This window comes from Rhinolophus sinicus, chromosome 14 (genome assembly GCF_057876585.1).
Source record: "Rhinolophus sinicus isolate RSI-liver-muscle chromosome 14, RSI-T2T, whole genome shotgun sequence".
NCBI classification, from domain to species: domain Eukaryota; kingdom Metazoa; phylum Chordata; class Mammalia; order Chiroptera; family Rhinolophidae; genus Rhinolophus; species Rhinolophus sinicus.
Window position 1 is genome coordinate 40,841,374 of NC_142514.1, and position 16,006 is coordinate 40,857,379.

A 16,006-nucleotide genomic window follows, 5' to 3' on the forward strand; every position below is an offset into this window, starting at 1 on the left:
TCTTCAGCATCGAAGCTATGTGCAAAGTGAACAAAAACCGGCATGTTGGCCTTTTAGAGGTCAAGGTTAAAATTCAGACTGCCGATTCTTATCTGTGGCATTTGGGGAGAGCGCAGGCAGCTCTCTAAAGCTCTATCTCCTACTCTATAAAACACTTTTAGCCTGGTTGGGATGGTTTAACAATTAACTGAGATTCTGGATTTCAGGTGTGGAGCGTTGCAGCTGCCACAGACTGAGCCGTCAGTAAGTGTCAGCAATTAGTACAATTTGAATCAGGGCCTATACACATGCACTGAATACCTTCCTTGAGCTATAACAGACATGCAATAAATGGTAGTGATAGGTGTTACTATACATGGTTTCTGAATTAGGATGCCCATTTTAGAGATGATAAAAACAGATCACCGTCCTACTCAGGAACACCTCGAATAGCAGTACAGACTGGCACCACAAACATACAGGGGGTGCATTCACATGTGTTACTGTCATGACTATTTGTTGTGTTATTTCCTTCAGGTGAGATACAGACATTTTAAAAGAAGTGCAAGTGACCTTGCTTTACAGTAACAATAGTAACTGTAGCAATAAGAACAATAATTTCCACTTATTAAATGATGACAATGTGCTAGGTGTCGTATTAGCTGCTCCATGTTCCCAAAAGCCTGGCAGGGCAGGGATTATTATCTCCATTTTAGGGACGCGGAAATTGGTGCTCAGAGAGGAAAAGCACCTCGTTCAGAGTCACACAGCTGGCATGAGGTGGGACCAGGATCTCAGTGGAGGTCACCTGCCCCCAAAGCCTGTGTGCTTTTCTCTGCACCACACTGCCTCCCCCAGATGGCCAAGACCCATTTCTGATCAGAGAACCCAATGGCCACATGCACAGACGGTCGAGCCTGGCACTCAGATGACCAGGACAGGCAGTATAGAGGGTGGACGAGCTAGCTTCGCCTGCCCTCTCAACACACATGATTTCATGGCTGCCAGGAGGAATTTGCAGGTACAAAGCAGCAAGACCAGGAGAAAGGGAGGGGTGGGTGAAGGGTACCCTGCAACTTCCAAAGGGAAGACAGGTGGGCACCATGGTACTGGTCATGCCACGTCAGTGACTCCAGTGAACCCAGAGAAATCATGTGCAGGTGCCCCAGCCTCAGATCTACCTGACCTTCAATGAACCGATGAGGGATGGAGCCAACATTGAATGCAGGCCATTTCCTTGCAAGGTAAGAAGAGGCTCCGCGTGGCTAAGACAGGACGCAGAGACAGATTAATCTTGATGTTTAACTGAGCCGTGTTGCATGATTTTATGGAATGAGGCAGGGCTGTCAATAACAAAACAGGCAGTATCCTTATGAGATCACGTTAGCCCTAATGCACTGAAATAAGAGGGTGCAAGAGGCATTTGTGCTGACATTGAAATGCCTGTAGCCTTGCCCATCATAGTAATGCAGTGACTGGAACTTAGCAACAGACTAAGAATTTTGCAACTTTGTTTTCATCTTCTGATTTTCTTGAATGAGCTCAAGGGTTCTCAATGAGAGTGCTACCTCCCCGTAACGGACGATTAGGATGATTAGGACATGCGTGGGGTGTGTTGTTTGGCTGTCCTGATAACTTGGGGATGGGTACTTTGCCATTGAAGGGGCCAAGAGCATTGATACAAGACATCCTGTGATGTGTGAGGCCAACGTGCATTAACAAAACACTATCCTACTTTCTGTTTATGATGATTTGAGTATAGACTGAACTGTGAATTACTGTGTTTCCCCGAAAATAAGACTAGGTCTTATATTAAGTTTTGCTGCAAAAGATGCATTAGGGCTTATGTTCAGGGATGTCATCCTGAAAAATCACGCTAGGGTTCATTTTCTGGTTAGGTCTTACTTTCGGGGAAATATGGTACATAGAATATTCAAAGTTTATTTGCACAGTTTTAATGTACTTAATTTTCCAGGAATGTAACACTGAGGGAAGACTGTTACTTTGTTTTGTTTGGAACACTGTCAATAGTTTTTCATGAATTTGGAAAATCGTGGGCCCTAACAGACACTTCTTGTGCTGTATGAGCCAACCTGACACTCCTGTATAGTCTGTACCTGTGGTGATTAAATGTCTAAGTATACACACCTGACTACTACTTAGTATGTCTTCTAGTGTGGTTGTACCTGGGTATTTCCTTATTGAAATACATATGTTTTCATTATAAGTTAGCCTTCTTTTATTTCTTCCTTGTATTACTATTTGGGCATCCTATTGACTTTTGAGAAACTGTACAGATGGGTCATATCATCGATGAATTTCATTTCATAATATTACAGATAATTGTTATAAGAAGGAAATGGTGACTCTGACAGTGTGGAGACCTGCCTGTGGGTCTTGCAACCACCTCAACGCTGATGTCCATCTTGCTGAATAGATGGAAGGCTTCTGCCTCCCCCAGCCTATTTTTGGCTTTGCTTTCATTCCACCCTCCTCTGTGCCACCAGAGGACTGTTCTAAAATGCAAACGTAGTGCTTTATTGTCCCGAGTATCAGGTCCAGATGCCTGAGCTTGGCTTAGGAGCCTTTGGGGGTCAGCCCGCTCTCCACCTCTGCCTCCCCATTTTTAGTTCGAATTCCTACTAGCACCCTTTCCAGTAGCAGCTGCAAACTGCACGCAAACCTGTTCTCTTGTCTCTGCTGTCCCATCTGCCTGGGATGCCAACCCCTATTTATTGCTACACGTGGCTACCCCTTATTTGCTCTTTGAGACTCAGCTCAGCATCACTGCTAGACTCAGTTGGTTCTCCTTTGCTGGGCTTCCACAGTCCTCTGTTCATCTCTCTCATGGCACTTGTCTTACTGCCTTGTAATTGCCTGGTTATTCTGTCTTCGCTTAGTAGACTACAAACCACCTGCCAGCAGGAGCCCTTTATTTTATCGCTCTCCCCAGTCGGTGTCTAGCATAGTTTTGGGCACAAATCAGCTGCTCCATAAATGATTTAGATTGGAGAAAGGCTCTATATACAGGTGAATGAGTGATAGAATAAACGTCTTCCCTGCATTTTTCCAAGCGTACAATTAAATTCAAAACTGCATAAGTGCTGTGATCTCTGATGATTCTACTGTTTGGTAGCATGTAGCAGGGTTTTTTTTTTTTTTTTTTCCCTATCTTTTTTTTCCCCCACAAGGAAAAAACAGATGGGCTGTGCACACTTTTCTAGAGAGAGCTATTAGCATGTCTCTCTGGCCTCATGCCATCTGCTTCAGACCAAAGTACAATATTCAAAAGAAAAACAGGCAGCACAGGGTAATTGGGTATCATGTTTGGGAACTTGCAGGTCTCACTCATTTTTCCTGGGGTGGGGTGGGGGTCCGTGCAGCTTGGGCTTCCCCCAGTTCTGTGAGCTAAGCTTCTCTGGCCACGTGGCATGGGGCATGCCTGATGGGACACCTCAGTGGCAGGGCTGCGCTAGTCTTGGACATGGGAAGCCACTTGGTGGCTGCCACTGCAGCCACATAACAATAACAGCTTAGTAACTGTTTGCTCATTAACATTCAATAGTGGAGAGAGAAGGTGCCAAGGAGCATCTGTTTATGCCAGAGAGTTCAGATCCGTTATAAACTTCCTTGCTGTGAGGTGAAACACCTGCATTACTGCCTTGCAGTTAGATTTTTAAAAAGTGTTGGAAATTGCAACTTATAACCAGATGCTGGTACCTGGGGATACCCTCGTTATTTGAAAAAAGAAAAAAAAAAAAGTAGCCGACTAAAATGTAAGAAAAACACTGAAAACTAAGGGATTCCCACAACATATAGGGAACTTGCATGGTACCTCTTATCTACATTATTTCATTTGATTGATTGATTGATTGATTGATTGATTCATTCATTCATTCATTCATTCACTCAGAAATATTCCTACTGGATGCCAAGCACTGTTTTAATCTCTGGAGATGGAGATGCAGTGAGGAACAAAACAGTAAAAACAACAACAACAAGAAGCAATCCTTGCCCTAGTGGAGTTTACATTTTTAGAGAAATTGTAGCTTCCTGAGGGGATGGTTTGCCACAGTTACAAACAGCATGGGTAGCAGAGCCAGGGCCTCTGGTGAACAGGGTAGCAAACATTAGGTGAGACCTCACTTATGTAAACACTGCCAGGCATTGTTTTAAATGTTTTACTATATGTATTAACTTGTGTAATCCTAAGAACAGCTCTATGGAGTGGAATTCTGATCCCCATTTTACAGATATGTTTCCTGAGGCTCAGAAGAGATTGAGCTGAGTATTACATAGCTGGTTAGTGGCAGGCTCTAGGTTCATACACAGTACATTCTCCAGCCACCCCTCTCCACCCAGACCAGCTCCACCAGGCACAGTCAAGAGGCCAAAGACCTACTCTTCATTATATGCATTTTTTAAACATCTCAAAAATGTAAAGAAAAATAGTATAGGTACCGTGTTTCCCCGAAAATAACACCGAGCCAGGCAATCAGCTCTAATAAGACTTTTGGAGCAAAAATTAATATAAGACCGGGACTTAGGTCTTATATTATATTATATAAGACCTGGTCTTATATTATAGTAAAGTAACACTGGGTCTCATATTAAGTTTTGCTCCAAAAGACACGTTAGAGCTAATTGTCCAGCTAGGTCTTCTTTTTGGGGAAACAGGGTAGGACAGCACATATTTTCTTCTACTTTAGAAATCAGGATAATTGTAATAACAGCATTTTCTACATAAAGCATCTAAAATGTGCTAGCATTTTTCAAGGCACTTAACTGTCTCATTCAATCCTCATGATATTGTTGCAAGGTAAGTATTATTTTCAATTCAGTTATAAAGATGAAGAAACTCTGGCTCTGACAGGTTAAGTAATTTGCCCAGGAGTCTATAGCTTATAAATAAATGGCTGAGCTGCGATTCAAACCTAATCCACTGGACACAATAGCATCCCACAGCCTGTCCATTGTGCTGCATACCCCAGTTCACTTCCTCGTCCCCCATCACTAGGCTCTAGGATTAGGGACCAGTAGATGGAGATTCACTGCTGCAGAGATTTTTAAGGCCAGTTACGGAGGAAAAGGGCAGGTACTTTAACACCAACTGAAGCCTAGTTTTATTCTTCAGCGTATCTTATGTAGAGTAAGAAAGCAAAAATATGTTAATTAAAATTAATTTTAGATACACATTCTAAAAATTGGAAGCTTGGAGGTAACACACATACATATATACATATATATACACACATATATATACACATTTATATATGTATATATATGTGTGTGTATATATATATATATATATATATATATATATATATATATATATATTTAGTAGCTGAAGAAACCAAATCTGGATGTGCAGAAGTGGCTTGTCCATAGTTTGTAGCACAGCTGGTCAACCAGCAAGACTAAACTCCAGGTCTTCAAAGCCCTCACCTGGCACACGCTGCAGAGCAGACCCCGAGCAGTGCCTGGCATGGGCAGGTCCTCAGGTGCTTTTCATCTAAAGGGCTGGAAGACATGGGCAACTGCATCCAGTCCCACCCTCTCACAGAGAAGGGAACAGAGACTCCGAGGGGCCAAGTCCTTCCTCCTCTCCTGGAGTACACGTGACCCTGACACCTTCCTGCATCTCTCCCTTACACTCCCAGTCTGCTCACATCTCAGCTTTGCAGGATCCCCTCCTGACTACAGCCTCCATTTACAGGGGCTCTTCACCTGCTCCAAAGCCCCCCTACCCTACTCTACCTTTTGTTTTTGTCCAGACCACTTACTATTTTCTAACCTATTACATATGTTACATATTTTAATGTTGCTGTCTGTCTCTCAAGTAGAAAGTAGGCTCTCTGCAGGGCGGGGTCTGTTGTATTCACTGACACACCCCAGGTACCTAGAACAGAACCCGGAACAGTGGGCAGGCAGTGATTATCTACGGAATGAACAGGCCTGTAAATTAGTAAGTTTGGTGCCTACAGTCCTCATCACCTCCAGCGTATCTCCATGAGTCACATAATGGGGCAAAGCGTGGGTATTCTGAACACAAGGCTGATGACACAAAAAGGTAGTGCATTCCTGACTGAAAACTGTTACTCTGCTTTAAAATGACACGTGCTATTATACTATTTCCAAGGAAACTTTGATAACTGTTTCAGGTGAGGAAAACCAGTCATCACCACTATCCCATTTTACACGTGGGTGGAACCGATTCAGGTGGGAAGCTTCGCACTTACATAAATGTGTAGGCCACTTGCACATTCTAAATTGTAAGTAGATCCGTGCCCACCAAACTCGGTTGCTTCTCCAAGTTCATAATGATCCCTGGGCTCACGAGGAGTAAGTGTGAACTATTTCAGGACAGGGAATACATTTTTAATTCACTTTGAAGAACAACAAGGTTTATCTGTGGCGGCAAGAATTTGTTTCTGACACTATGTAATTAAGAGTAATTATTTACAGAAAAAAAAATGCAAGATTTGTATTCTGAAGTATTTAAACTCTATTTGCCATTTATGAAAACAAAGTAGAAAAAGAGAGATGAAGCCACAAACTTCAACTATGTAGTTAAAGAAAGTAAACTGCTTCTGGGTTTAACACACAATGTGATATAGAGATGATGTATTACAGGATTGTATACCTGAAACCTATGAAAGTTTATTAACAATTGTCACCCCAATAAACTTTAATTAAAAAAATAAAAAATAAAGCAAAGTCCTTCAGGTTCCCATGTATGTAAAAAGCATAAGTGATACCAGCTTTGGTCATGTCCAAGTAGAAAGGACTGGCTGCATGGAGAGCCTGACCACATGGAAACAAGATGCCAGCGACCCCACCAATTTGTAACTCACCTGAAACACTATATATTTTCACCCTGCTGTGAAAGTAGTATACACGTTTTTAAAAATATTTGGAAAAAAGAACAAATGGTTTCTAAATCACTAAGAGCTCCATCACCCTCCCAATTCACTGTTAGCAGTTTGCTTTGTCCCTTAGGTTTCTTGTATGGGGAATCTCGCCATCCTTGAATCTCCATCAAATGAGACAGATCCCATCTATGAGTCAGATCTCGAGGTGTGTGGAGATCTGACTCACCTCCTTCCCACTGACCAGCTTTTTTCCTTCTGGCTGAAATAGACAGGAAGAAACTGACTTGCATGGCTGTGTGTGCACCAAGCTCTCTAAAGCTATATACCTCAGTAACCCAGAATCTTGAACTTTCCAGGTGAAAGACATCATTGAATGCCAGCAGTACAGCAGACCTTTGTAAATACCAGCCTTCCCGCCTCACCCCTGGCAACTTCTCAGTGTCGCCTGAAGAGTCACAAGGAGAGAATGGTGGTTCCACAGGGGTTGTGGCATAATCTGGCAGCTGGTTCAGTCAATTCTTTCTCTTTCTTGATGGAGGCCGAAGGAGGAAGGGAAGCAGGTGGAAGACGGCTTACCTGAGGGTACAGCAGCAGTGCCGAAAGGTACAGAACCAAACATGTCTGCACTCGCTGGAAGCGTCTGAGATGAAGACGGGATGAAGGCATCACCTGGAGTCGCAGGAGTCTGTCAGAGAGAGAGACAGAGGGTGCGTGAGGGTCCTGGGGGGGGGGGGGAGCTCGGCAGTCATCAAGCATGCGAGGCGGCAGGTGCAGGAGTGGAGTGTGTGCGTGTGCTGCAGAAACGAGCCGCGGTCCAGACCACTTAGGTGGGGTGCAGACCATGAGCCGGTGACACAGATTAACTGTAAAACGAGCAACATGATACGTACCTCTTGAGCTGTTGGGAGGAGTAAATGAGATCGTGCACGTACAGCGGCTGGCACCATTCTGAGACATATAGTAGGTGCTCAGCAAAGGATGACGTTTGCCAGTATCGTGGCTATTTAGATTGAGTCCCAACCCCGGAGGGGTGTTTTCGGGCCCTTGAATTATTCCATAATATCTGGCTTTCATCCTTTAGACGTGATCAATTCAAAGTGACATACACCCACTCAGGACCTACTGTGTGCCCAGCTCAGGGCTTGTCACTTAATACATGGTCAATTAACAGCTGACTAAATGAATAAATAGTGCTTAGCAACTGGAACAGAGAGCCTGTACCCTGGTGCCTCCCAGAATTTGGCCTGAATCTTCTCTTCACTTGCAAAAATAAGTAAATATTTTCAAGAAGATGATAAAAACAACAACGGACCCCTTTCAGCCCCCCCCAAACAACAACAACAAAAAGAAACCCCCAAAACAACAACGCCTGAGCAGCTGCAAACTCGATAGTGCCTGGCCCAAGCAGGAATTCCAGATTCCAGAAAGGTCTGCGGCATGAACTGTTGGGTAAAGTGAGGGGCACTGAGATAAAAACATTAGTGCGCAGTTTCCTTTTAAAGGGCTACACCCATTTACAGAGGCATTTTGCCTATAGAGTATGTCAATTTGATACCATGATATCCTTATTTTTTTCCCCTCGGGATAGACTGGGGCAAGCAATTAATCCTGAAACCATGGCAATGAGACGAGGTCACTTTTAAACTAGCAGCTTGGGGAAGAACGGCATTGTTCCGAGGATAATACCCATTTGGACTGCACTGGGGTTCAGGGCCAGAAACTCAGCCATGAGATGCTGCACTAGCACTTTTAAACACAGTCAACGTCATTCTCTTTTCCCCTGTGTGACACTGGGTGAGTAACACGCCCTCTCTGGGACTCAGTGTGCTCATCTGTAAAACGAAGGAAATGAGGTTAGAAGATCTCTTTAGGCCTTTCTAGCTCCAGAGTCCTCCGGTTCTGAGATGCCAAGTGCCCAGGACACAGCTGTTCCCCTCAGGGATAAAGGAGAGAATGAGGTTCTCTCGAGCCGTCCAGCATCCCTGGAGGCAGGAGCTGCGGTCCCCTCCTTCACTGCTGCTCTGGACATCAGGGGTTGGGAGCAGAACAGCTGTGCCTAGATTCCCTGGCGGCAGCTGTGGGCAGCAGAGTCTGTGCCATCTGTCCTTAGTGGCGAGGTTACAGCCTTTCTCTGTGAGACGCATCGCGCCAATGAACCATAGCACCATCCCTCAGTCTGCACAAATGCACGGTGCCCAGAGGAGCTGCCCCCTCCCAGCAGCTTCAGCTGGCACAGCTGTGGCTGGCTGCCCCCTGCCTGCCACTGGGGAGTGGGTGCAGAGGAGGTAGAGGGGCCATCTCAGCAGGCTCTGCTGTTGCAGTGGCTGCAGGGTGGTCTTTGAATGCATCCAGTTCTCAAAGCACTGGGTTTCTATTTTGCTTCGGTTTTATAATAATTCCTTTTTTCCTTCTTTTCATTTTCAAATGAGGGCTTCCTACAATCTTTGCCTCCTTATAAGCAATGACTGAGATACCCTGGCTGAATGTGGAGCTGGGAATCCAAAGCTTTGTGAGAAGCTCCGCAAAGCTAGCAGGCAGGTGGGAAGGTGGCAGGGGGAGGGAGGAAAAAGAAGAGGCATAGAGGAAAGGAAGAAAGGAGAGAGGGAAGGGCAGAAAGGAGTCGGGGAGAAGGTGCTCCCTTGACTGGCTGACCGCCTGGCAGTGTGGGCAGCTGGCAGCCGCTGTCAAATGCCAAATGTCTGTGGTCCTGTTGCGTTTCTTGCCCACATCCCCAACTAGACCATGCGCTCCTTGCAGGCAGCGACTACATCCCATTCCTGGGTCTGTCCACTGCCCAGCAAAAAGCAAGTACCCAGGTGATCTTATATAACTGCTGATGCACGGTTCCATTTATTTCTCAAAGCAGAAGCAAGTATCATAATTCCTTTTTAAAAAATAGCAGAGATTGAGGTTTAGAATGGCTAGTTAACTTGCCCAAATCACACAGCTTGAAAGAGTCAGTGGAAATCCACCAGAAGGTCTCTTTTCCCCAAATCCCATAGTCTTGCCACTATGAGACGAAAGAAGGGAAGGAAAGGGAGGCAGGGCTCAGAGGGCAGTGCATACTTACGGGGGGAGAGGTTATATCAGGAGGGGTGGACATGTCCCCAAAAAGTTCTAATTGGGTCACAGCCTGAAAAGACAAGAAGAGAATGACGTAACCACAAGGAACGCTGCTGCTGCTGCTGCTAAGCACTGCTTTAAAAACAGTATGTCGTGAGGAAAAATATTTCTCTTTTGCAACATGTCTACATAAACAAGAAGCCCTTTTGGTCATTACTGCACCTCAGGATCCTAAAAACACCTGGGATGTGGCCAGAATTCATTCTCGTTTCGGCGTGCCTGTTTATCCTTGCTCAGTCGAGGAGATTCGGCCGTGGCCATCTCCCATAAACAATAACACCACTTCACATGGAGTTACCATCACTGCCAGCACTGTCTCTCTTCTTCAGGAGATAAAGGCAAGAAGGCAGCCCTAACATTTGTTTGGTTTTTTTCTCATGAGTGTATCCATGCGTACAAAACGCCTTTCGTGTGCTTCGTAACACACGACTTCATGGCCTCTTCTCAGTAAAGGCTCCCAATGACAATAACCCTGAGAGGCAGGAATCATCATCCCCATTTTGCAGATAGATAAACTGAGCCTCGCAGAGGTGACCTCCAGGTCACCCAGGCCAGGACTTGAATTTTCTGCACATCGACCATGCAGTCAAATGACAGCCGCTGAAGGAGTCTGTCTTTAGAATAAAAAATGTAGTTGGAGGGAAAGAAAACATATCATTTAATACCAGGAAGGGCATCACAACTAGCCCAGTATATACACTATCAATCACTCCTAGGAACTCCATCACTGCAGACACTGTATCTTCTGTATTCCCATCCATCATACAGCAGTGCCTGAGCGGTGCCAGCCACAGCTGTGGAAGAAACCCTTTAAGTTACACTTAGACACTAATCTGCATACACTTCCAGCGTCAGAGACTGCTGGGAGTCTATGGCCAGGATCCAACAGCCTGATTTAAACTATATAATCATATGCTTTGTGCAAACCGGCTCACTGAGGAAAAACCACTTTCTGCTCCTCTTTGGTTTATAAGTAATAGCTTCTAATCGGGGAAACCTAAAAACACCCTTCAATGGAAGGACAGGGAGCGTCTGCCTGCCTACGATGCACTTGAGCTGGGCTCTAACCAGGCGGGACTGGATCTCTATGATTCACAACCAAGTAAAGAATGTTCTCTCCTACTGACAGGTAAGTGAGCCCTGGGGGCTGGGAGAGATCCCACTCCGGGGGCCGACGTTTGGGTTCTGCCACTTCAATCTCTGCCACTCCTCAGGGCTGCAGTTCCTTCACTGGGACTGCAGACATGGTAATATCTCCTCTGCAGATTAATTGACACTATTAATAGCAGGACTTTCTTTGAAGTTTGGCTATGTCTGGTTTACAAAGTACAAAAGGCTCTTCTGGCTGCAAGAAGCTTAGCCTGGCTAACTCACTTTCAACTCTTCCCTGTAAGCTTTCAGATGGAAAAACGGTGCCTGGCACCAAGTACAGCTCTATTCATATCCATGTCCTTGTCAACCAAGCGATGTTTTTCCTCAACACTGAACACCTGTTAGGTGCTGGGAACATAATCACGAGAAATGCCAGGTTCCAGCCTGCAGGGAGCTTCCAGTCTGGTGGGGACAACCCATGGATAGAGATTATTTCAAGGTCATGTGGCAGGCATGGTGACAGAAGTCTCTCTGGGACACGGGGGAGACCTAGAAGGGACCCAGCCAGATTTTGGCAAAGAAATTTAATAAAGGTTTTCTCAAGGAAAAGGCCCTGCTCTGAATCCTGAAGAAGAGGAGAAGTTAGCCAGGCAACCAAGAGGAGAGGCAATCCAGGCAGATGCAAGTACATGACCAAAGGGGACAGGGGCCTGGAACAACCTGAGCAGGTGGGCGTCTCAGGAGTTTGGTGGGACCAGTGTGATGGTGGAGAGGCAGCAGGAGAGGAAGCCGGAGAAGTGGACAGTGGTGACCCTTGGTGTGTTTCACAGTCTTTTCTACCAACACTTGACTACCTTGATTCTCTCACAGGATAACAGCCCAGAACTATGCGATGGTAATGACGTGGCCGGCATGCAGGGCGCTCCCCCAAATCTGGCTGCTTGTCTTTGGTAAGCTTTCGTTAGCTTGTTATCAATTTTTCACATTATTTCATGAAACTATACAAATCCTTTAGACTCTCTCCCAAATTCATATAAGTAATAATTCTATTTAATTCAAATGAAGCTGGTGGGCTTTCTCGCAAGTGGAACTCAATGCTTTGAAAATGGTCCACAACTATTTTCAGTGGTAGGAAAATATTAAAATGAAGTTAATAATTAAGTCACACAATTTACGATTCAAATGTGTTGAACTCGTGGTACGCTTTTACTAATATCATAAATATAGTTTACTGGCTAATTTTCTCCTTAAGCACGACTTTTAAAATAACCTTCATTCTTGAGATCTAGACTTTCCTTTTTTTGCCAGATGATTTCTCACTCAAGGATTAAATGAGAAAAACATGCAGAGGCACAAAACACAGATTACTAATTCATTCCATTTGATTTGCTGTTTAAATAGAACCTTAAGTTAAATTAAATTTTGTAGAGAAAAGGGATTCTTAGCCCATAAAATTAAAAGTAATTCTAATAACCATATGTAATTGAGAATCTGGAATAATATCTATTTTCACAACTTCCCTTCCCCCCTTAACTTCAGTCCTTTTATTTATAACATAGTAAGCCATGTTCCATCTGATAATATTGTCCTAATTAATCATTTAACAGCCTCAAGAGAATAAAAGTAATCGTTCACATTAGTAAATCACTTTACTGTTTACAATACACTTTGCAATACTTATATCATCATGTTTGACGTGCACTGAGCCCTGTGAATTTGGCAGCATGGGTGTCTCACTATCTATGTTTTGCAGATGAGCTGAGACCAAGAGGCTAAGTGACTTGCCTCTGACCAGTCAGCTAAAAGAAGCTGGATGTGACCTTCGGACCAAGCAGTATCTCGTTTATCTATCACTTTGCAGAGCCCTTGTTAGCCTTCCGACATGGTGCAAGTCCAGCTCCGGAATGTTTTCTAAGCAGAAACCAGCATTGCTAAAAGGTCTGGCATGACGCTCATCCATCTGTAGAAATCACCTGGAAGGCCGTTGGCTCGAGATGACTACGTGCCTTTCCTTCCATTACTGATACTGCAGATGTCTTCAGGTAAAGACAGAGGTGGCCGTTGAGAGCAGATTCCGCTCCTAACTTAGGCTTCGGGCATTTTCCAGGGTAAGCAGAGTCACACTGGAAGCGGCCAAGGCCAGTGAAGGGGATGTGACAAGTAGCTTGTCTGTGGAAGGAGAAGCCCCTGAGTATCTCCATCAGGCCTCCTCCTTCCCCAGCCATTCTTGGATACAAACAAGTGACGTTTTCACAAGAATATCCGACGTGCTATACAACTGCTATTTCCAGGTCCCCGGATCCTATGTTCAACTAGACGACTGCAACTAGACTCCTAGGCCCCTCCCATAGAGAAATTCTGAAGGCGCCATGGGTGAAGGCTGAGATGTCCTTCAAAACACATTCTCACAGACCCACTCCCTATGTTTTGATATCGGGAGCTCCTTTATTTAGGAAAAGTATGGAGCCCCTACTGTACATCAGCTCCTGTGCAAAGGGATACAGGGGCGAGTAAGGCACATTCCTGCTTCTGCTCTCAAGAGCTGGTGATTTAATGGAAAGACAGGCCTATAGACACAATCAGGGCAGTGTCATGGAGCAGAGAAGCACCAGGGGTTGTAAAGGACGCACCATCTCAGGGCTCAGGGCCTTTGCACACGCGCTGCCTCCTACTTAAAACACTCATTCCTTTCCCCAGTGCCTTTACCACTCATCCTTCAGGACAAAAATTAGAGGACTATTCCCCACCACCCCAGGAAAGTGTTTCCTACCTCACTTTGTTCTCCATCCCACTGCCCAGAACAGCTTATGAGACACTCTTATTTCAGTGGCTCTCAACTTTGGCGACCCATTGAAATAACTGGGGTGGGGGAAATATTGATGCCTGGTTCACACCCTAGAGATTCCAAATTCATTGGTTTGAACGCTAATCTGTATGAATATTGGTTATAAACCAGTGCATCTGTTCTAGGGCATCCCGATTAAAGTGCAGTCTGGCCTGTCTTTGGTTCCAGTGGTGCACCTGGCACATCCTGCTCCTGTGTCTGAATACCCACTATACTGTGTTGCACTAAACTACGCTTCCCCAGGCTGCAGGACCTTATCCTCCACTCCTACTATATCCCTCCCTACCCTACCTTATCCTAGCAATGCTATGCAATGCTGCACTGTGTCATAATAGGAACTTCCTGAGGACAGACCGGGTCTTCCTCCACATGACATCTCCAGCATTTATCACAATGCCAGGGACATGCCAGGAGCTTGAAAAATATTTGTTGAATGAAACGAGAGTGCCCCTTTCTCTCTCTCTCTCTCTCTCTCTCTCTCTCTCTCTCTCTCTCTCTCTCTCTCTCTCACACACACACACACACACACACACACACACACACTATGTGACCATATCACAGGCCCGCCAATAGTCTTCCTATTAGAACAGAGCAGAGCAGAGCAGGGCGCCTGCCATTCACGCAGGCTGGGTGAGGACAACATGGAAAGCATGAGCATGACGGGAACAGCCCTCACTTAACAAGAGCCTGGAGGCCTTACCTGTGTTGCCTCAAAAATCTCATCGAAGTCCATTGGCAGGTTTCTGTTCTGTAACCACAAGGCACGACTCATGAGCATGGATGGCATGAATGATGGGATGACAATGACACGAAACAGTTCCCCAGAAGGGCCCTCTCATTCTTACCGGGGTGGCTGCGGCAAACCGTTCTTCAAAATGCTCAATCACATGGCCATTCTGCAAGTGCAAAGGATGATGAATGAGGATGAAGGGAATGACGCACACATGACATGGATGCATGAGTGTAATGATGATGGGTCTGTAGAGGACGTACACTCTCCCAGTCTGTCGGCGGGAGCGGTGGCCCAAGTACTGTGAACACCCTGGGATATGTTTCTAGGGCACGCAGATCCTCAAACATGGGCCTCGTTAGGAAACACAGCAATGGTACGTGTGTAAGTAAGTTCCTCTTCCTGAAATTACAGACTTTACCTGGCTAATCTTGACAGTGGCAACAGATAAGAGCATAATGTTTGTCCTTGAGAGTTTTGTTTTAAAAGAAAAATAAACGTGATGTGCTTTAGCCAAACTAAACTCTTTAGAGTAGCCCGTGAACAGCTCGTTTTGTAAGTGCCTTTGCACATGCTGCCCCCTCTGCTTGAAATGCTCTTCTCCTCATCCCTGCAAGCTCAAAGCTCATCCAATTCCTCCACCCCAGAGGAAAGGCCACCTCTTCCATGAAGCTTCCCGGGATTGTGTGAGCTGTAAATCCTCCTCTGAGAATAAGAGCACATCATCTGTGCTGGCTGCACGGTGAGCTTCCGGAAGCAGGGACCACACTGTATTCACTCCCAAATCCCCAGCAGCTCACAGGGGATCTGGCACACAGCTGTGCTCAAAAACATATGAATGCATGCATGTTTTAAACGCAGCTGGCAGTTGACCGAATCTAATTGTTTTAATGTTTTATTTTGTTGTTTATAACGTTGAGAGTTTGGCTAAACTACTCTGTAATATTGCTGCCTCAGCATCCATTTCGTGTGCCCAAGTGTCCTGCACAAAATGACACGAGCCCCTCCAGTGAGGCATGCCCTAGCTAACAGCCTGCAGAGAAACAAATAAACACCAGTTCCTGATATGGCTCCTGTGATAAGCAGTCTCCCTCGCTTCCCATGGCCTTCCCCTTATGCACCCCTTAGATAATCTTACCCAAACCCTGATCTCTTTGATTTGAATTTGCCCAACCCAGCCTTAGCCCAGGAACCCTAGGCATTGCCCCCATGGGCCCTAATAGAGGCATGTCCCTATGTCCAGCTGCTCTCTCTCCGGCCTTGACCCCTCCACGTGGCCCCTCCTCCAGGACCTGGGAGGAATAAACTTCTGTATTTCAATCCCCTTGCAGTCTTCTGTGGAACTGTGGCCCACCATCTGACACC

General features: G+C 45.4%; 1 protein-coding gene across 12 annotated transcripts in view; it reads right to left on the minus strand.

Moving 5' to 3' along the window:
• Positions 1-16,006, minus strand: part of DAB1 (DAB adaptor protein 1) — a 1,099,844-nt gene that overhangs the window by 17,549 nt on the left and 1,066,289 nt on the right. For 7 of the 12 annotated variants that reach the window (XM_019742544.3, XM_074334774.2, XM_074334767.2 and 4 more), the window contains 4 exons: positions 14,757-14,807; positions 14,612-14,659; positions 9,922-9,984; positions 7,428-7,536 (listed from right to left, as the gene is read on the minus strand). In XM_019742544.3, coding sequence (XP_019598103.1) covers positions 7,428-7,536; positions 9,922-9,984; positions 14,612-14,659; positions 14,757-14,807 — 271 coding nt within the window. The remainder of the gene's footprint in view (positions 1-7,427; positions 7,537-9,921; positions 9,985-14,611; positions 14,660-14,756; positions 14,808-16,006) is intronic. The other 5 variants (XM_019742545.3, XM_074334776.2, XM_074334773.2 and 2 more) reach the window with 1 other exon arrangement.